The following is a 21,637-nucleotide window of genomic DNA, read 5'->3' as shown; positions in this document are numbered from 1 at the left end:
CAGGGACAAAGGGCAAATGCACTTGGGCCTTGGCTCACGGCTGTCAGTGGCCCCAGGAGCTTGTGAATGCCACCCTCACCCAGGGCTGGCCTGCATGGCCGAGGCCAGGGAGCCCTGCATGTGCTGGCCCAGCAGCAGGCACAGGGAATGGCTGTCAAAAGACCCCAGGGGCGCGCACTTGCAATCCCAGAGGCTGGGCAGCTTAGCGAGGCCCTGTTTCAAAATAAAAGTAACAGCACTGGGGGCACAGCTAGCGGGAGAGGACCCCTGAGCCCATCCCCAGTACAAAACCAAAAACCAGGATCCCAGACGGCATGGTGGCACCCTGTAATCCCAACAGCTCAGGAGGGGAAAGGTTTGGCAGTGGGCAGGTAGTTAGCAGGACTTACCCCTGGAGGAGGAGAGGGTGGGGGCTGGTCACCACATCCTGCTGTCCTACACTATGCTACACGCAGTCCCATGTCCCCAGTTTCCAAGCAAGAATCCCTGGAAGGGCCTGAGGGTGCCCAGGCCTCTCACACCTGCCTACCCCACCCTGGCCAGCCCTCCCCGGCTTGAAGCCCCATGGAGCCAGCTCCTGCCAGACACTGGGCGTAACTCGCTATCCACTGTTTAATGGAGAAGTGTCCAGGATCTTCCCCTCCCTCTCTCAGTCCTTACTGTATATCAGTCCAGGTAGGTGGGCCACCCCCAAAACAAGACACCCCAATCTTACAACATGTGCGTGGGCCCTTGTTTCAAATAATACCATACATTTATTATGCATGTACTGTGTGCCGGGCACTGCGCTAGGCACTGTATCTGATCCTTTCCTTGTAGTCTCCAAACACCCATATTCAGGTGGCTTTAGGTAGTGTTATAACCCACATTCCACAGAGGAGGAAACTGAGGCTCAGAGAGGACCACTGACTTGCCCACAGGCAGGAGTAGATACTGACCCACAGGCCAGTGCTCTACCCTACACAGCTGGCACTGGTGCCACATGCTTTCCCTTTCGAAGCAGGGGCTTCCCCAGGAGTGGAAGTGGCCGTGCCCAGGGAGTGGTCAGAATTTGTTGGAAATGGGAAGGAGGGGCAGCTGGGTCTCCTGTGGCTGGGGTTCTCCATCTCACATACCCGCCACACCCGAGGCCTGGAGGATCCTCAAAGCCCTCCCTCCCTCCTCCTCCCCAGGCCGAGCCTTGTAGGGTCCCCGTCCTGGCTGGCCAAGACAGGCCTCCTGTCCGGGGACAGTGGGGGTCAGTCCTAATAGCGGGGCCCGGGGAGGCGGAGTGGTTTCCGTTGAGTCTCGGGGGCTGCTGGGGCTTTGGACGCAGGAAGAAAACCTGCCTCCCTGAGCCGCAGACGGAGGGCCTAGAACACCTGTGGTCAGAGCACTGCTGGGTGCCACAACAGGGGCTGTCCCCAGAGCCCCAAGCCGTCGTCAGACACCTGACAGAAAGGACCCAACCTCACATGCCACCCTCGCCACAGCAGCCCCGACTTCCCCTCACGGCTCTTGCACACCTCAGGCGTCTACCCTCCCAGGAAGTGGACCAGGCCCTCCCCGCGTCCCAGGCGATGGCCGCGGGGAGGGCCTGGTCACCACAGCCTCCTGCCTCCTGCGCTGGCCCGGAACAGCCCCGTGGGCCAGGAGGAGGGCCGTCTCCTCGCCTCTGACCCTCCTGGGAAGGTGCCAAAAGGAGTGAGCTCAGGGTGTCCCTCGGCTCTGGTTGACGGCCACCCCACGACAGGTATGTGGGGACAGGAAGAGCCGATGGCAACCTTGACGTCTTGGCATTTACACACAGTCCCCAACTTACGATGGTGCGGCTTACAATGCTTAGGGGTGACCGCGACGCGGGAGCAGCTGCCCTTGAATGTGAACTTGGGTTTTACCCCAGGCAGATGCTGTGCGGCCCGATCCTCTCCTGGTCCTGGGCACCGCCGCGAGGTCACCTCCTGTCAGCCCATGGTCCTGAGGGCCAGGAGCCAGAGCCTGCAGGCTGGAGGGCACTCCCAGCCCCCGTCCACTACTGAGCACCGTCAAGTGCCACAGCTGTTCTGGACTTGGCCCTGGGCACACTGCTGGGCGCCTGCCTCAGGGACCTCGGAGTTGAGAGAGTGCAGGGGGTTCCAGGGACCAGGGGAGGCCCGAGGAGGAGTTGGGTGGGTAAAGTTCTGGGCAGAGGCAAGAGGGCGAGAAAAGACCCAGAGGCAGGGAGCCCGAGGGTTAACACGGACAGCGGCGGCGGCGCTTGCCCTGCGCTGGGAGAAGGGGGACAGAGCCAGCGGCTTTGCAGAGGCTCCTCACCTGGGAGGGCGTGGGAGGGCAGGACTAGGACAGGGAAGTGGCGCTTACGCCACCAGCTGCTGTTTCCCACTTCCTGGCTCATTTCTGTCACTTCATCCACAGCACGGAAGCTCCACAGCCCAGACAGCTGCCGTCCGTGCTGGTGTGGCCTGGTCACCACCGTCTGCGGAGGCTGGCACGGTGCCCAACACGCACGCGGTGAAGGAATGAATGAATGAGTGGGTGAAGGGCATAGGTGCCACCCACCGCGTCAAGGACCCAGGCTCTATCTGCAGCACGTGCGGCCACCTTTCCACACACTCGGCTGTCTCCAGTCTCCACACTGTGGTCCACACAAAGGAGGACTCGAGTCGTCCTCATCTCTAAGTGGCTAACACAGGCGTCAGTGATGGAAGAAGTAAAAGATCTCATTTTTCCTTTAATGCTACACACTTAGAAGGGACAGCCAGGCGCGGTGGCACATGCCTGTAATCCCAGTGGCTCAGGAGGCTAAGACAGGAGGATTGCAAATTCAAAGCCAGCCTCAGCAATGGTGAGGCTTTAAGCAACTCAGTGAGACCCTGTCTCTAAATAAAACACGAAATAGGGCTGGGGATGTGACTCAGTGGTGGAGTGCCCCCGGTACCCCCCTCCAAAAGAAGGGCCAAGAAGAGAAAAAAACAACAAAAAAGAACAGAGAACAGCACACTGAGGCCTGACCACAAAGCTCCTGTTCAGAGAAATGAAAGCACAGGCCCAGGTCACCATGGAGGCCGATGAGAGAGGAGGCTGGAGAAGGCTGCCAAATGCTGAAACTTTAGAGAAAGCAGAAAATGAAAACATTTCCATGAAGAGCAAAGATGCTGGCTCTGCTCCTGTGCAGTTTCAGTTCTCACAGGAGAGAGGCACTCAGTGGTTTGCTACTTACTGCTGTGGAAGGGCCACAGAGTGTAGGGAGGTCCCTGGCGTAGTCCAAGGGCTCCAGAGGTGGGGGGCCTCTCCAAAGGAGAGATGTGCGAGCTGATGTGGACAGAGCCAAAGCGAGTGCTCCATGAGCGTCCTGGGAACCCCCACGTTACAGGAAGCTTGGGTCAGGAGTCAGGCTGGCCTTGCAAGCAGCGGGAGGGCAGCAGGGAACAGGTGCAGAAGGTGGAACGGAGGACAGGGACAGACTGGAAGACACGAGGCCGTTAAGAGAGCCTCTGCCTGTGACCTTTATTCTGGGAGCCCCTTAGGCTGAAGAAGCCTGTGCCCTGACAAAAGCATTCCTAAGAAGTGAGTCCATCCGGGCTGGTGGTGCACGCCTGTACTCCCAGCGACTAGAAAGGCTGAGGTAGGAGGACCACAAGTTAGAGGCCAGCCTCAGAACTTAGTGAGATCCTGCCTCCAAAAATAAATAAAGGGGCTGAGGATGTAGCTCAGTGGGATAGTGCCTCTGGGTTCAATCTCCAGTACCAAAAAACAAAACAAAACTCTGGTTTGGGGGAGCAGTTGGGGTTGCACCAGATGCAAGTGCGGCCCAGGGCCTTCTCCAGAACCTCCCAGGAATTCTGGGCAGAAAGCCTCACAGATCAGGTTACAGCCAAGGCCACGTTAAGACTCTTGTCTCCCATCCCAGCCCATCACTCCAGACTGACTCAAAAAGGCCACCACTAGGTAAGGTGGCCTTGAAGGCCGGGACAGGTGGAGCACGCACGAGGTCAGTACATAAAGACTGGAATTCTTAGGCTTAGGCCTTTTGCATCTCATTGACTCTAAGATGCAAATCACTTCACATTTTCACGTCTCTGAGGTCAGCAGTCTGCAGTTGAGCTGGACAAGCAGCATTTTCCTGGGTGGTGTACAGAGTAACTATCTGGGACCCCTGGGCTGCAATTTCTTGTGCCTGGAACTGACTGGAAGCAGTGGGTTAGGGACCTTCTACATTTTCAAAATAACTATTTTTCCATAGAAACCACTTGCCTGGTGACTGAACGGCCCATTAAAGCATCCAGCCCAGACTCTTACCAAAAGGAACCCTGTCTGGTTTAGGCTGCTGCTCTTTGGCGCGTCGGTGATCCACAGCTGCTCCTGTAACTGATTCATTCACCTTTGTACATCTGTAATTTTTGACAGAAAGACTTCTAGATTCTCTTCTCCCATTGGCCAAAGAATTTTCAACAGAAACCACCAACTCTCAAGCTGGGTGGTGGCTCACACCTATAAACTAGTGACTTTGGAGGCTGAGACCGCAAGTTTGAGGCCAACCTCAGCAACTAAGTGAAATCTTGTTTTAAAAATCAAAAAAAGCAGGGAAAGGTCTGAGGATACAGATATATCTCCCGTCCTTTTACTTTTTAAATTTGAGACTGGGTCTCTCTACATGGTCCAAGATGGCCTTGAACTTGGGATCTTCCTGCCTCAGCCTCTGGGCAATATAGAGAAACCCTGTCTCTTCTAGGCTGAGGCTTCTGGTGATGTTCTACACAGCACTGTCTGTTGGCCTGGGCCTCACATGACCCATAATGGATAAATCTTCACCTCTCCTTAAACTGCTCAAATTTGTGACATTAACTTGTTATTGCAGCATGACCCAGCTTATTCTAACTAATACTAATACGTGGCTATAAACAAGGAGAAAAGGGCTTCAATCAAGCCTCACAAGCAGGAGCACAGGACAGCACAGCCCAGTGCCACCTTAGCCAAAGAGCCTTTTTTTTTTTTGAGACCACCTTGTTCATGTTTAATGACACAAATTTTTTTAAAAAATACTATATGGAAATTTCATTTTTGTTAAAGCCTGCTCACTTCTCTAAATGTTGCCTTTACTGTTTTGTCATTTTTGCTTTAGACTTAAATCTTGCCTTAAGTTTCCTTTACCAGTTTCCACTTGATTGCATCTTTACTGCCTTCTAGCCGTCCAATTTTTTCTATATTCTCATTTTGCTGTTTCATTATGTTCAGACTGGATTATAATATTTTCATTTTCCCTTCTATGTTTTCCTTCCCTTCTTTAGATAGCGTATTTAAATTTAGATGAGAATTTTTAAAATTTGTGTATCTTTATTTTTAGCAGATATTATGTATTAACAAAAAACTTTTTAAATACTTAATAGTGGCCTATGACTTTCTTTTTCTTTCTTGTTAAAATTTGTTCTAATTAGTTATACCTGACAGTAGAATGCATTTTGACACATCATATGTAAATGGAGTATGATTTCTCATTCTTCTGGTCGTACATGATGTAGAATCCACTGGTCGTGTAGTCCTATATGTACGTTCAGTAATAATGTCAGATTTATTCTATCCTTTGTACCCTTGTACCCCTCCCTTCTCTCTCCCTTAATCCAAAGTAACTCTGTTCAGGAATAAGAGCTTTTCTAAACCAGGTTTCTGTGTCCCCACTTTTGTCCCACAAAAATCAGGAACTTCATATTATTCAACTTAATATATACACGATGGGAGAAAGCCTGGATGCCCGCCTCACCCTGGTACTGGGAGTGAACCCAGGGATCATTTACCACTGAGCCACATTCCCAGTCCTTTTGTATATTTTCAGATAGTGTCTCACAAGTTGCTGAGGCTGGCCTTGAATTCATTATCTCCTGCCTTACAGGTCTGTGTCACTTTGCCTGGCAAGAAGCATTTTTCTTTTTTTTGGTGGGGGCGGGGGTACCAGGGATTGAACTCAGGGGCATTCAACCACCGAGCCCCATCCCAGCCCTATTTTGTATTTTACCTAGAGACAGGGTCCCACTTAAGTTGCTTTGCATCTCACTGTGGCTGAGGATGGCTTTGAACTCCTGATTTTCCTGTCTCAGTCTCCCAAGCCACTGGGATTACAGGTGTATGCCACTGCACCCAGCCAGGGTGCTGCTTTTTAAAAATGGTCGCGACATCTGGGTTCCCTGCCAACCTTATCTGGGGGGCAGGTTGTCCCCAGGCCCAGCCTCGGGCCCTCCTGCATTTTAAAGTCAGGGTCACCTTTCTGGGTAAAACAGGGTGGGTATCTGTCTACCCCTAATCTCATCTGTTCCCGCTAGGGCTCTGGATCACCTATAGCTTCCAGGACTGGGCTAGAGAGGAGCGTGTGGGGGCCACCTGGCAAAGGGCCCAAGAGAGCCCTTGTTTGGGTGGAGACTGGTTTCGGGGACCACTGACCCAACACCATCCGGCTTCCACTGAGGCCCTTGCAGAGGTGGCTTTCTAACACCCACCTTGACCCCCACCTGTCTGGTGGGAGCTGCAGGGCACCACACTCGCAGTGATGGGTGCACTCTGCCCGGGTGGTCAGTGTCTCTCCCCAGGAGAGGGGGGCCAGGTGCCCTCTGGGAATCTTGGGCACCAGGAGAGGGCACACGTGAGTCACAGCTGCAGCGAGCACTAAGCTTTATTTACAAACTTGCAGAGAATTCCCTCACCTCCACCTGGGAGACCCTCCCCTCTGGACCCCAAGGAGGAAACAGGCCTGGGCCCATGCAGCTGCCCAACCTAGGTAGGCCTGAGCTGCTAGAGCTGAGGCTGGCGGGGTCGTCTGTTTCAAAGGCAGTACGCGCTAGGGTGAGGTCAGAGGCGCAGGTGAACGCGCCCTCCTCCTCCAGAAGTCGGTCCTTAGGGCTTCTGCCATGGGACACAGGGCCAGGTGCCCTGGGGTTCTGACCAGACAGGAGTAGGGGGTGGGACCCGCACTGGCAAGGCCTGGATGGTGAACAGAGAAGTGTAGGGGCAACCTGGGGGACAGGTCGTCCCCAGGCCCAGCCTCGGGCCCTCCTGCATTTTAAAGTCAGGGTCACCTTTCTGGGTAAAACAGGGTGGGCAGCGAGGAGTGGTGGAGTCAAAGGGTGCCTGTCGGTGGGGGCGGGCAGGCCCTGGCACCCCCAATCCTGCCCCCCCAGGGCACTCTGGTTCCCAGGCCTGCTCCAAGGTATCTGTCCCTCACAGGGTACCCCAGGCTTGGGCACAACCTGGACCCTACCAGGCGGGAGCTGGATGGTGACAGCTCCTGGTGCTGGGCCTCGGAGATGGAGGACCAGAGGTCAAGGCTCTTGGGGGCTGTACTTGTCTCAGATTTTGGAGGAAGGATGTCCCAGCCTAGCAGACAGTGCTGTGGAGAGCGAAGGGTTAAAGGCACCTGGCCTGGGGGCCCATCAGGTGGAAGAGCCACTAAGCAGTCTCAGCCTCCTCCAGGGAAGGGGCAGGGGTCTTGCCCACTGATGACCTTTCCTCTCCCTGCTGGCCTAGCCACTGGGAGGTAAGGGCAGGGAGGGCAGAGTGTGTCTCATCTGGACTTTGCCCCAGCACCGAGCACCCAACACGTCCTACCTCACTGAACTGCTCCCCTTGCCCCAACACCCTGAGGGTGGACCCCTCACCCCGCTGCAGAGAAGCCAACTAGCTCCCACTCCTCCTCTTCCTCCAACCCCAGCCGCCCTTTCTACTGGGGGTACGTGGGTGGCCCTGGACGCCCATTCTAGTGGGAAACAGGAAAGGGTGGGGCTAAGGAAGCACCGAGATCCGGGTTACACCCCAGCTCTTCTACCAAGGCACAAGCTCCGCTGTCTCAGTCCCTGCAACATGGAGTGGGGGTGACACCATGTACACAGCATGCAAGAGCTCAGGAAATGGGGTCCATTCATGTCGTGCCGGGCGCAGGCAGACAGCTATTCTGGAAGCTGGGTCACAGAGAACATCCTCCTCCGGGGCCTGACCAGGGGTGATGGACGACACCCCCACATACCCCAAGACTCCGTGCTTGCCGTCAACACAGCACTGCTCGGACCTAGGGTCCATATGGCCCCCTCATTCCTGCACAGCCCCCAGCTGCTCACCCGAGGCAGAGCCAGCGTGTCTGAAGCATCGAAGCTCTTCCGCCGATGGACTCGGTACTGGTGCGGGGGATCCAGGATGGACAGCGGGATGCTCACCCTGTTCAGGGCTTCAGTGAGGACTGCCCACAGCACAACCTCAGCCTCATCTTCACCCACTCAAAACCAGCAGGGGTCAGTTCCATCCCCTGGGCAGTTGCTGCCTCATGGCTCCACTCACCTGACCCGAGTGGACTCCACCAGGGTCCTAGGGCTCTGAGGGTTCCGTGGTCTCCCGCACAGGCGGCAGGGGATGCCAGGATCCAAGGGCACCAGAAACAGGCGCTTGTTGACACGGTAACAGTACACACCTGTGAGCCCGGGAGAAGCAGCAGCCTCCGTGAGCCAGGGGTTCCAGATGCCAGGCGCCTGATGTCCGACTACTGTGCCCACCAACCCTCTGGAGAGCAAGTTCTGGACCTTCCCCCCAACCCGTTCCCCCTCTCAGTCAGGGGCTTGACTCAAGGGGGGGAGAGCATCCTCCCAGGGCTCTTGAGAACTGGACTGAGCCCAGCAGGGCCTGCCACGGGCTTCGGGGGAGGGTGTCATGCGGGGTAGGCCCTAAGCCACCAGGCCAGGCCTCAGCTCCCACGCTCCTACCAGCACTGGTCCAGGGTTTCCCTCCCTGAGTTCCCAAGAACTCAGGGGCCTTGAGTTGGGGTGGGGCCAGGATAGACGGACCCTGCAGCAGCCTGGCCGAGGGCACTCACATTCGTGGTCCTCCTCCACGTCACCGCCGTCACACAGGCCTAGGAACTGGGGTCTGTGAGGGTACGGGGGTGAGCAGGCCACACAGTGGAGTCCCCAGCTGCCCCGCCGCCCTCATCTGCCCCTGCTCACTCGGGGGTACTGTACACACACTCCTCCTTGTTGGTCTCCCGGAACTTCTGCAGCGTAGAGAAAAAGGTCTCGGGCTTGCTGGTGATGGAGGAGCTGCTGTCCATGGACCCTGGTGTGGGCAGAGCACCAGCGGCGATGGCAGAGAGGCCGAGAGCCACCGGGCTGCCCCTGGCACCCCAGCCACTATCTTCCCCGCTGCACCCCAGACAAAGCGGAGGGACCCGGCACCCACTGTCACCGCTGTTCTGTTTCAGGCCCGTCCAACCTGCTGCACGGGACCCTTACCATGGGCCGGCTGACGTAGTCCTGTGCCGGGAAAGCACAGGACGCAAAGCCCCACCCTCCTGAGCCTTGCAAATAAGCCAGTCACCAAAGAAATCTGTGAGACAAACTGAATAGTGAGACCTGCCAGGAACCAGGACAGCGGGGTCAGGCAACCACGTGAGGCAAGGTCAGGGAGGCCTCCCTGACGAGACAGCACTTAGGAAGCCACATGGACATCCCAGGAAGGACACTGAAGGCAGATGAAAACGCAGGTGCAAGCTGGGCGCCTGCCATCCCAGCGGCTAAGGCTGAGGCACGAGGATCATTAGTTCACAGCCATCCTCAGCAACAGAGAGGGGCCAAGCAACACAGTGAGACCCTGTCTCTAAATAAAACAGGGAACAGGGCTGGGATGTGGAAGGGAAGAGGACAGGAAGCCTGCAGAGGGTTTGGGGACAAGGAAGGACACAGAGAGACCACGCATTTCTACAGGATCCCTGCCCTGGCTGCTGCAAGGGGAGGGGACGCAGGGGACCAGGTGGGAGGCCACAGCAGCAGTCCAGGTGGAGAGGGGGAGCTGGATTCTAGAAATGTGTTGAAGGAAGCACAAGAGAACGTGCTGACAGCTGGATGAGCACCATGGGAAACAGCAGGAGGTGAACCCAGAAGCTGTGGCCTGACCTATGGGACCTGACGCTCCCATCCATAGAGGCAGGATGGCTGCAGGAGGGGCAGGTGGGGAGGAATCGGGACCCTGGACTTAGATGTGAGGTCAGTACGAGACACCTGGTTGCTATGGGTGGGTATGATCTGGGTGTCCTTAAGGTCCACATGCTGGAAGGTTGGCCCCGGGGGCAGCAGTGCTGAGGTGTGGCCTAGTGGGAGGCAGGGGGTTCCCCGGGGGGGGGGGGGGGACGGGGACTGATGTGTTTCTCACAAGACCCTGGTGACTCCTGAGAGCAAGCTGTTAACTGATGAGCAAGGCTGGCCTCTTGTTTACTCCTGCTTCCTATCTAGCCAGGTGATTGCTTGCTCCTCCTGCCCGTGCCCCCATGACGCAGTCTACCATGATGCTGTGTACCATGCTACAATGCGGCTCTGAGGCCCTCCCCAAGGCCAACCAGATGTTGGTATCATGCTCTTGAACCTCTGCAACTGTGGACTAAATAAAAATCTTATTATAAAGTATATAATAATAATAACAATTATTATTATTATTACTACTATTATTATTATTATTGGCACCAGGGATTGAGCCCAGGGGCTCTTAATCACTAAGCCACATCCCCAGCCTTTTTTTTTTATTTTGGTCAGGGTCACTAGGTCGCTTACAGCTTCACTAAGTTGCTGAAGCTTGCTGCAAACCTGCAATTCCCCTGTCTCAGCCTGCTGAGACAGCTAAGTACTTAATTATTAGAGTATTACAAAGTACCCAGCCTCAAGTATTCTGTGATAGCACAGAAAATAGACAAGCACAGCAATTGAAAGCTGACCAGAGCACAAGTCTAGGATTCAGAGGACAGACATGGGCTAGAGATAAAATGAGGGTGTAGGGAGAACTTTAAAAGGCGTGGTACTGGGATGAGATGGAATCACAGAGGGGAGGAGGGGAGACAGAGAGGGCAGGGTTGGAAGACTGAGTCCTCAGATGCTGGGGTGTAGAGACAGGAACAGGTAAGAGAACCCAGCAGAGGGAGCTGGGAAGGAGCAGCCAGGAAGATGGGGTGGGTGGGACAGGAGAGTGTGTGAGGAGGAAGCAGTGTTGGTGGAACGTCAGGACATAAAGCTCAGTGTGAGAAAAAGTGATGGAGAAGACAGGCAGATGACTTGGGAGGCTGAGGTGGGAGGAGCAAGGCCCTATTTAAAAAATAAGAATAGGGGCTCGGGTTGTGGCTCAGCAGCAGAGCACTGAGGCACTGGGTTCGATCCTCAGCACCACATAAAAATAAATATTTTAAATAAATAATAAGAACAAGATGCACAGAATATTCATGGATGTGTTGACATATGGTCCTGCATGAACAAGCCCACCTCCTGAGGGGATAATAAGCCCACCTCCTGAGGGGATACAGAATTTGCAGGGACAGGAGAAGGTACTTGCCAGGGGCTGGGGTGAGGCTGAGACAGAGTCTGTTTCCTTGGCAGAGGGTTTCAGTATATAAGATGAAGAAGTTCTGGACATGGATGGTGGCACAACAATGTCAGTGTCCTTAATGCCACCGAACTGCACACTTAGAAATGGGTAAGATGGCAAATTTGATGTCATAAGTACCAAAACATTCAAGAATGAGGCCGAGAAGGCCAGGGGAGAGCAGGCAGAGGCCACCATGGGGAGGGCTAGGGGTGAAACACAGAAAGATGACCTAGGCCGAGCTGTGCAGGGCCCAGCATGTAATAAATGCTCAAAAACACGGCAGCTCTGGCTCCGTTCACTCAACAGATGCAGCACCTCTGTGCAGAGACTAAGAGAACAGACAAAGCAGGACCCGACTGCCCTTCCCAGGCAAGGTGTGAGCAGAGGGCAGGCCTTACCTACAATCCAGTCATAGCCCAGGTATGGCTGGAGGCTCCAGCTGCTCTCAGGTGTGGCAGGCTCCTGGCAGGTCACTCTGGACTAAGGAGGGAGGTCAAGGGGGCAAGGGTTGGGCTGGCAGGCCTGGCCCAAAGAGGCCTACAATGGGGGGATACAGGGGATGTGTCTTGACTTCACCCTGCTTGGGCCCTGGGGCTCAAGTGAGAGCTCAAAAGCCTGAAAATAAGTTTAGGCTTTATGCCCCCACTTTATGCATGGCTCTGAAGAAGTCTAGTCTCCCCACGTGTATAATGGGGCTCATCACATTCTTCCCAACTGCTGTCTGAAAAACTAGCAGAAACACTTAACAACTTAGGCTGCACAGATAAAACTTAAGGTACCTCCTGGAAGCCTTCTGCCCCAAGGGATACTGCCCACAGCACATCTGTCAGATAGGGAAACTGAGGCTCAAGGAAGCCTCACTGGTGGATGCCCACCTCTCTCTGTTACCTTGGACTGCTCGCTTTGTTCAGCCAGGATGGATCTTGGGACCCGATCACACAACCCTGATAAAGGCGCTGGCTCCTTTGAGTCTCTGGTGGTCAGTGAGTGGAATCTGGGTTGGCCCAAGGGCTCTAGGTGTTGGCCCTTGACAGGTGGTTGAAATGCCACCCTTGGGCTGACCCTGTCAAGCCAGGCCACATCACAGGGGTCATCTCCATGGGTATCCAGCGGGTCCCACTTATGACATCTGTCCTTTGAACAGGAGGCTTGCCAGGAGATTGAGGAAGTTTCTGGGGACAATGGTGTCTCTGAGTCGTAGATGTTGCAGGAGTTCAGGCCTGACTGGAGAAGGCAAGCCAGGTCACCCAAGGGATAGCACAGCCAGAGCCCATCCACCCTGCCTGCACTAGACACCATGGCCTAGGCCATCACTGCTCCACCCTCAGCAGTATCCCAGCCCAGTACCTTACCTCCCAAGGCCTCAGTTTTGCATCATCCATAAAATAGGCACAATGATCAAGAAGACACTGGAGGCCTGGGTACTGTTCTTAAGAGTCAGACAGCCCCTTCCTTGTTCCCTGGGAGTTCCTAAGGAAGATACCCACCTTTGGGGCTGTCTTGGCCACTGACCGCTGCACGGCATCTTGCCCAGCCTGCAGCTGCCTCAGGAGCTTCAGGCTGAGCAGCCGAAGCTGCAGGAGGTCCTCAGTCTCCATCATCCTGGGCATATCCTCCATCATTCCAGATATCAGGGTCACAGGAGATCCTTTCTTCCGCCTGAAGTCAAGATGGCAAGTCACAGGGATGAGGAAGGTGCCTTGGTGCCAGAAGCCTGGGTTCAAACCCCACTGGGATGCTCTTGAACTATGCAGCCTCAGGCAAGTTATTTAACCTCTCTGTTGTCTTCTTTTCACATCCTCCAAATATGGTAACAGCATCTACCCCACCAGGTTGTTGTTAGGACTAAACAAGGCCAAGAGAGACAAATTCCCCTTGAAGAGCCCTGACTAGGAAATTAGACTAGTTTAATCCGCAAAAAGCAACTAATGCCAAGTCTGAAAATCTAAAGCTTTGTAACCTGTGAATCTAACAAAATTTTAAAAATCAAGCTTCTAAAAGGATACTTTCTTCTTCCCTGCCTCCCACCTACCCTCCTTCTTTTCTTTCTTTCTTTCTTCTTTTTTTTTTTTTGTGTGTGTGTGGATATATTCAGTATTGAACCCAGGGCCTGGAGCACACCAAGCATGTGCTCTGCCACAAAGCTACACCACAATCCATTCTTTTTTTGTGTGTGTGTGGGGGGGGTTGCATAATCAGGGATTGAACTCGGGGCACTGAGCCACACATCCCCAACCCTATTTTGTATTTTATTGAGAGGGTCTCAATAAATGAGTTGCTTAGCACCTCGCCCTTGCTGAGGATGGCTTTGAACTCAGGATCCTCCTGCCTAGCCTCATACTGGGCCTGGCTTCATTCTCTTTCTTTTGACTTGTAAAGAAACCAAAGTCCAGGGCTGGGGTCACAGCTCAGTGGTAGAGTGCTTACCTAGCACATGTGAGGCACTGGTTCGATCCTCAACACCACATAAAAACAAATACATAAAATAAAGCTATTGTGTTCAGCTACAATTTTAAAAAATATTTAAAAAAAAAAAAAGAAGAAAAAGAACAAGAAAGAAACCAAAGTCCAAAGAGGTTTAGCAACCTGCCTCAACTCACAACCAGAAAGGGGCAAATCCATGACCGGAACCAAATCTGGATCCAGGCCTGGTCTAGAAAGCCCTTCCCGGGCAGCGCAGGAAGGGGCCTGAGAAACCACCTCCTCCTCACGCCCCAACCCCAGGCCCCGGCTCGGGGACACACACCTGCCTCCGTCAGGGACTTCTGCAGGCTGCCCCAAGTTTCCCACTTCTCTCAGAGCCCCCGGCTCTGAAACTCGGGCCCCGCCTTTACCTGGCCAGCGACGCCGGGCCGCTCCCCTGCAGGCCGAGGGTCTGTTTTCGCCCAGGGCTGAAGGCACAACCAGCACGGCCCTCCGGCCGCCCTTCTGGAAAGTTGAGGGAGGCGCAGACGAGAGCGGAAGGCAACGTTCAAGTCAGACACAGGGACGGAAAGCGTCGGTGGCAGAGTGGGGGACGCCCACGCGGAACCCCGGGGAACGGGAGCCAGCCCCGTCCTCTAGCATCGCGGGCCCCTGGCCCGCTGCTGGGTGTGCACGTGCAGACGCTTGCGAGACCCTGCTGCCCAAGCCCGTAAGCATCCGCCGAACTCACCGCCGGAAGCCCCCGACCCGCAGTGCCTGAGTCCCGCCTCGCCACGCCCCGCGCGTTCCGGGGGCGGGGCCTCATATGGCTGTCCTGATTGGCCGGGGGCGGGGCGGGGCGGAGCCGAGATGCTTCCGAGCGTTTACTGCGCGTCCTTAGCGGCAGTTTCAATTTGGGGACGCTGGTAACAGGGGCCTACAGCCGATTGGTCAGCTTCTGACGCCGGGCTCAACTTTAGGAATAAAGCGGAGCCCCAGGGAACGGGCTCTGATTGGTCGGCAGGGGCCGGGCTACGCCCCATCGGCTGCGGCCTGAAGTTTGAGCGTCCGAAGCTCGGGGTAGCCGCGCGGGTGGGAAGCAGCGAGGTGGGCGGGGCGGGCGGCCGCCGCAACCGTTCTTTCGTATTTTTATTGATAGACGCCTACTGTGTGCCAGCAGGCACTATGCTAGACCGCGAGGCAGGGAAGAATTGAGGGGAAGGAGGCCGTGGGTAAAATAAGAACACAGACACCTAGAATCCGGTGTAAATTTATATAATTTTTGCAAGTCAGTTTATATTGAGTACCTACTATGTGCCAGGCATTTGGGCCAGGTCTTTTCCATGTGCCATAAATATGCGTGGAGGTATTTACCCGTTTTCCAAAAAGCCTCTTGAGGCTGAGATGAAGTGACTTGCCAGAACATGTTTAAATCAATATAATTCACCATATTGGGCAGGGAGGGTGTAGGAAAGGAAAACAGTCTCAGTAGATTCAGGAAAAAAACACCCATTCAGCACTGTCCCTTTTTCTTAATAGTTGGAAATAGGACGTGCCACAATCTTTTACCTAGACATATTTGACCAAATCCAACATTCACTTCCAACTTTTTGAAATTTTGCAGTACTGGGATCAAACCCAGGATCTTCACATGCTAAGCAAGCAGTCTCTCACTAAGCTATATTCCCAACCCCCATTTTTTTTTTTTTTAAGAGAGAGTGAGAGAGAGAGAGATTTTAATATTTATTTTTTAGTTCTCAGCGGACACAACATCTTTGTTGATATGTGGTGCTGAGGATCGAACCCGGGCCGCACGCATGCCAGGCGAGTGCGCTACTGCTTGAGCCACATCCCCAGGCCCCCCAACCCCCATTTTTGATTTCAGAAATAACATTCCAACTAACTCGAAACAGAAGGGAACTTTCTGATAAAAACTATCTAGGAAATACCTACAGTTAACAGCATACTTCATAATAAAAGATTGTGTGCATTCCCAAGATCAGATGTTACAACACTTCAACATTATACTAGAGTCTTAGCCAGAGCAATAAGGAAAGAAAGAAAAAAAAAAAAAGACATCTAGGCAGAAGGATTGAAGTTCAAGGCTAGCCTCAGTAATTTAGCAAGGCTCTAAGCAACTTAGAGAGACCTTGAATGAAAAAAATAAAAAGGGCTGGGGATGTATCTCAATGGTAAAGTGCTCCTAGGCTCAGGAGGAGGAGTAGGAGGAGGAGGAGGAGAAGAAGAAAAAAAAAAGAAGGGGGGAGGGGAAGAGAAAAAAGGCATTTAGATTGGAAAGAAAAAACAAAACTATTTTTATCCACATACAACCTAATTGATAATCCCAAAGAATCTAGGAATATGTCACTGGACTTGTTAATGAGTTCTAGAAGGTTGCAGGATATAAGATTGATATACAGAAATAAATTGAATTTCTGTATATTATTAGAAGTTGAAATTTTTAAAACACCATTTATACCAGGCACAGCAGCACACACCTGTAATCCCCAGCAACTGGGGCAGTTGAGGCAGGAAGATCAGAAGCTCAAGGCCAGCCTGGACCACTTAGTGAGACCATATCTAAAAATAAAAAATTTAAAAAGCCTGGAGACATAGCTCAGTACTACAAATGCCCTGTTTAATCCCCAGTACTGAAACAAAACACCATTTGCATTGAGAAATACAATAATGAAATATTTAGGGGAAACCCTGACAAAAATTTCATGAGATCTACACATTAAAAATCATTAAACAGGGGCTGGGGATGTGGCTCAAGCGGTAGCGCGCTCGCCTGGCATGCGTGCGGCCGGGGTTCGATCCTCCAGCACCACATACAAAGATGTTGTGTCTTCCGAAAACTAAAATGTAAATAAAATATTAAAAAAAATTAAAAAAAAATTAAAATCATTAAACTGGACATGGTAGCAGACATATGTAATCCCAACAAGTTGGGAGGCTGAAGCAAGAAGATAGTAAGTTCAAGCCAGCCTTAGCAACTTCATGAGGTCCTAAACAATTCAGCAAAACACTGTATCAAAATAAAAAATAAAAAGGGCTGGAAATGTGACTCAAGTGTTTAAGCAACCCTGGGTTCAAACCCCAGTACCAAAAAAGAAAGAAAGAAAACTGGATACCAAAAATCACGGGCTGTATGATTCCCGTTATTGGAAATGTCCAGAAAAGGCAAGTCTATAGATAAAAGAGATAGTGGTTCCCTGGGTCCAACATGTAAACAGGAAGTAACCATCATTCTGCAGAAGGGCACAAATGATCTTTCTGGGGTGACAGGCATGTTCTAAAATTGGAGTGTGGCAATGGCTGCACAACTCTGTATACTTATTAAAATTATTAAATGTACAGCTCCACCATTTTTATGGTATGAAAATTACACCTCAGTAAAGCTGAGTTTTGTTGTTTTGTTACTAGGGATTGAACCCAGGGACGCTTTACCAGTGAGCTACATCTCCCATCCTTTTTTACTTTTTATTTTGAGACAAGGTCTCACTAAATTGCCGAGGCTCACCTTGAACTTGCAGTCCTCCTGCCTCAATCTTACAAGTTGCTGGGGTTACAGGTGTGAGCTACCTGTCTGGTACTGTTCTTTTGTTTTTATTTTCAAAGTTAAAACAGACCCACTGAATTATACAGTCATTCTATTCCCGGCATTTATCCAAGGGGGAAAGATTGTCCATACCAAGTCTTGTATAAGAGTGCCAGGCACGGTGGCACATGCCTGTAATCCCAGCAGCTCAGGAGCCTGAGGCAGGAGAATTGCAAGTTCAAAGCCAGCCTCAGCAAGGGTGAGGTGCTAAGCAACTCAGTGAGACCCTGTCTCTAAATAAAATACAAAATAGTCTTGGCGGTGTGGCTCAGTGGCCAAGTGCTCCTGAGTTCAATCCCCAGTACCCCTGCTCCCACACACACACAAAAGCACTCCCAGATGGAAGGGCTTTTCCATTATTTCATTAAAATAATAATAATAAGAGGCAACTTGGCTGGGATGTTTATTCAAAGCCAACTCTTCTTTTGGTGGTGCTAGGGATTGAACCCAGGGCCTGTGCATGTGAGGTAAGCACTCTCCAAACTGAGCCATACCCCCAGCCCCTTAAAACCAGCTTTGAAGAAGACAGACAACTTTTCTCATCCCTCTATCTTCAGAGAAAGAAAAGCTTTTATAGAGAGACTGTGGGACAAGACTCAGGAAGTATACACAGGCAGATTTAGTTAGCCAGAGAACCTGTGGGTCTCGACTTCCAACTTCTGATGGGTTTGTCCTCAGAAGGAGAAAGGTTTTATTCTCATGCTAAGGAAGTTCTAAAATTGAAACAATTTTGAGCTTAATTTCAAAGGGGGCTCTGTTTGTTTATTTATTTGGTACCCAGGGATTGAATCCAGGGGTGCTTAACCACTGAGCCACATCCCAAGCCCTTTTTATATTTTATTTTGAGACAGGGTCTCCCTAAGTTACCTAGGGCCTTGCTAAATTGCTGAGGCTGTTCTTCAATTGGGATTACAGGCATGTGCCACCAAACCTGCTCAACAGGGGCTGTTTCATATCCCACAGAAAAACAAGTTATCAGGAAGTTGCCCTTAATTTCAGAGGGAGTCTGTTTCAGCAGCAGCTTCGTTGTGAATCCCAACATCCATCAAGAAGTAGCAATAAAATACACTGTGGTGTCTCAAAAGGTATCCGGAACCTCCCTTCCTCTACCTCCATCCCAATTGCCCTGGTCCAAGACACCATCACGTCCTGCCTGGCTGGCTGTTTTGTATCTGTCCTCTCATTGTCAATCTCCACCCAGCAATCCAGGACCCCACGAAAATGTTAGTCAGAGCTGGGCACAGTGGTGCATGCCTGTAACCCCTGGGCCTTGGGAGAAAGAGGCAGGAGGATCACAAATTCCCGGCCAGCCTCAGCAACATGGCAAGACCGTGTCTCAAATACTGAAGAGGGCTGGGGTGTCGCTCAATGATACAGCACTGGCTCCCAAGCTCAAGGCCCTGGGTTTGAACCCAAGTATCACAAAAAAACAGAAACAGAAACGCCCAAGTTGGCTCATATTCTGCTCCAACTCTCCAGTGGCACCTGCCTCGCTCAGAAGAAAACAAGACCCAAGTCTGCCACTAGCTCCCTTTTGCACCCCCTCTCTGATCCCACTCCACTCTGGCTGCAGTGCCCTCATTTTGCTCTTGGCAGATGCTGCTTCTGTGCCCACCCCAGGGTCTCTGCCTGCTCTGTGTTCCCTGTGCTGGAAGGCCCTGCCCAGATACAGGACCTCATTCCCCACTGAGCCTCTGGGATTATAGGCATGTGCCACCACACCAGGCCTAGGAGATTTTTTTTTTTTTTTTTTAAGAGAGAGTGAGAGAGGAGAGAGAGAGAGAGAGAGAGAGAGAGAGAGAGAGAGAGAGAGAGAGAGAGAATTTTTAATATTTATTTTTTAGTTCTCAGCGGACACAACATCTTTGTTGGTATGTGGTGCTGAGGATCGAACCCGGGTCGCACGCATGCAAGGCGAGCGCGCCACCGCTTGAGCCACATCCCCAGCCCCCTAGGAGATTTTTTAAAAAGAGGTTTAAAAAAAAAAAAAAAAAATATATATATATATATATATATATATATATATATATATATATATATATATGACAGGTCTAAAATGACACCAAATAACCTATAAGTGTTGTAAGAAACTATGGATGAGGGCTCAAAATTTGAAATTTTTCTCCTCTGTGTCTACCCATTCACAATAAAGTTTGGAGTTCTCTTCTCTACCAACGGTCTGTGGGTCTGTGGTCTGTTTCCCACAACAGTGGGGGGTGATCTAAAGACACAAAGTAAGCTGTCAAGAGGCGCTGGCTGATCTTAATCAAGACTGAGTCCAACTCAGCAGAGGCAGGAAGCCTTGACCCAAAGAGACAATCCTTCCTCCATGCATGTGAGAACAGCTTTTATCTATCCATCTATCTTGCAGTGCTAAGTATCAAACCTAGGACTCACATATGCTAGGCAAGCACTACCACCGAGTTACACCCCAGCCAGAACAGCTGTTTTCAAACTGGCCATCATCTAGGAATTGCTGAAAGTAATGAGTTGTAAACAGCATCCTGCTAATTACAGAAGCTACTCTTGCATTGCAGGAGAAGGATGATGATTAATCCCAAGTATTTCCTTTCACTTACACACGCGCATATACTGGATCACAATATATTTAAAATTGTGGATCAGAGTAAAAAGTAAGTTCGAAAGCCCCTGGGCTTTGGGAAAATTTTAGTTAAAATGCAGGCTCCATGCCCAAAGAAGTTGGGGTTTAAGCTGGTCCGACTGCCCTGAGCCTGGTTCCACAATGGAGCCGAGTGCGCGAAACACTGAGTACATAACATGAGGGACACAGAGAATGCGCATCTCCCCTATCTGCAGCTACTCCCCTACCTGCCTCCCTGTGTGCAGGGAGATGTTAGTGGTAAATTGGAGCTCTTGTCATTTAGAAGCCCAGGCCTCAGCCAGAGGGAAGGAAGGAAGGGGAGGACACAAAACCTGACCCTCCCATCAGCTGACCCCAGGAACTCCCTTACCTGCCCCACCCCCAGTGAGCCCTGCAAAAGTTAACTCCTCCCATGACCTGGCTCTGCTAAGGCCCCATAAAACCCAGACCCCCATGGGGCCTGCCACCATGTCCCCCCAAGATGTGCCCCTCCAATGCCTGACTGCTTGATTCTGCTGCTTAGTAAAAGGTCTGGGGCTGGGGATGTGGCTCAAGCAGTAGCGCGCTCGCCTGGCATATGCGGGGCACTGGGTTCGATCCTCAGCACCACATAAAAAATAAAATAAAGATGTTGTGTCCACCAAAAACTGAAAAATAAATATTAAAAAATTCTCTCTTAAAAAAAAAAAAAAACAAAAAAAAAACAAAGGTCTGTCCCCATTTTGGTCATTTTTTGCTTTCCCAGTACCCCTGGAGTCCCCCAGTTTCAGTAGTAGTTGCTAGTTCTCTCCCCTAGTGCCGGAGGGCTGATGAACGTGCACCACAATGTCAGGGTCACTCAAGTCTTTTCTGGAGCTCAATTCTGTACCAGGCACAAGCCTGGGTGCTTGATAGATATGAATAACCAAAGCAGACTCAAATCTCAGCTCTTTGCAGTATGTGTTCTGAAGGCGGAGGCAATAAAGCAAACACTGTTTCCTGTTAGGTGACAACTGTTGTGTGACACCTGCAGGCTGAGGCCGAGGGGAAGGAGGGCAGATCTCCCACAGGGGCTTCTGGGTTGACTTCACCATGGAGTAGAGGAGTGAGTCTAGCGGGGGCTACATGGGGAAGGACAGGCAGAAGGTCAGCCAGGGCAAAGGGCGAAGGCCTTCAGAAGGGAATATACTTAGCAATTGCAAGGACAACAAAAAATGTGTGGCTTGGGGCTGGGGATGTGGCTCAAGTGGTAGCGAGCTCGCCTGGCATGCGTGCGGCACGGGTTCGATCCTCAGCACCACATAGAAACAAAAATGCTGTGCCCGCCGAGAACTAAAAAATAAATATTTTTTTAAAAAAATGTGTGGCCAAACAGAGGGGCAAGGGCGTGGAGGGCTGGATCTGCAGGGCCAGGGTAAGGATGTCGGCCTTGACCCAGGTGGAACCCAGAGCCACAGCAGCGCTGTGAGCAGAAAGCAGGAGCTGAGCTCTAGATACAAAAGTCACTCTGGGGGCTGCCTGGGGGAGTCACTGAAGGCCGAGATGGAGGTGAACAAAGGTCAGGGCCTCCACAGATTTAGACAATGACACAGCATGTGTGACGGTGAACTCAAGCATGATACCCCAAGTTCGTGGCCTGGGAGACGGGTGTTTGGGTCAAGGGGATGCGTGTGGAAGGGCAGGGAAGCCCACCATTCACA

General features: G+C 51.9%; 1 protein-coding gene across 3 annotated transcripts; it reads right to left on the bottom strand.

Moving 5' to 3' along the window:
* Window positions 1-6,657: 6,657 nt before the first annotated feature.
* On the bottom strand, window positions 6,658-14,511 carry Miip (migration and invasion inhibitory protein). Of its 3 annotated transcripts, XM_026397913.2 has the most exons (10): window positions 14,187-14,511; window positions 12,840-13,011; window positions 12,241-12,576; window positions 11,751-11,832; window positions 8,955-9,063; window positions 8,825-8,877; window positions 8,296-8,425; window positions 8,079-8,175; window positions 7,226-7,354; window positions 6,658-6,948 (listed from the first exon to the last, which is right to left on the bottom strand). In XM_026397913.2, exons 2-10 carry the CDS (start codon window positions 12,972-12,974, stop codon window positions 6,862-6,864), a joined length of 1,158 nt encoding a protein of 385 aa, XP_026253698.2. In that variant the 5' UTR covers window positions 12,975-13,011; window positions 14,187-14,511; the 3' UTR covers window positions 6,658-6,861. The 3 variants fall into 3 exon arrangements, with proteins under 3 accessions (XP_026253698.2, XP_026253697.2, XP_026253699.2); XM_026397912.2 differs by having other exon boundaries at window positions 6,858-7,354; XM_026397914.2 differs by lacking the exons at window positions 6,658-6,948; window positions 7,226-7,354 and having other exon boundaries at window positions 8,088-8,175; window positions 8,715-8,877.
* Window positions 14,512-21,637: the final 7,126 nt, after the last annotated feature.

This window comes from Urocitellus parryii, chromosome 11 (assembly GCF_045843805.1).
Source record: "Urocitellus parryii isolate mUroPar1 chromosome 11, mUroPar1.hap1, whole genome shotgun sequence".
In the NCBI taxonomy this organism is placed as follows: Eukaryota; Metazoa; Chordata; class Mammalia; order Rodentia; family Sciuridae; genus Urocitellus; species Urocitellus parryii.
Note: the sequence above shows the minus strand (reverse complement) of the source record. Positions and strands in the feature narration are given on the sequence as shown.

Coding starts and splice junctions, on each gene's coding strand:
- Miip (XM_026397912.2), bottom strand. CDS start 12,974: ATGATGGAGGATATGCCCAGGATGATGGAGACTGAGGACCTCCTGCAG. Junction 8,878..8,954: donor TGTGTGTACAGTACCCCCGA/GTGAGCAGGGGC, acceptor GTACCCTCACAG/ACCCCAGTTCCTAGGCCTGT. Junction 8,426..8,824: donor CGTGGAGGAGGACCACGAAT/GTGAGTGCCCTC, acceptor CCGGGCTCACAG/GTGTGTACTGTTACCGTGTC.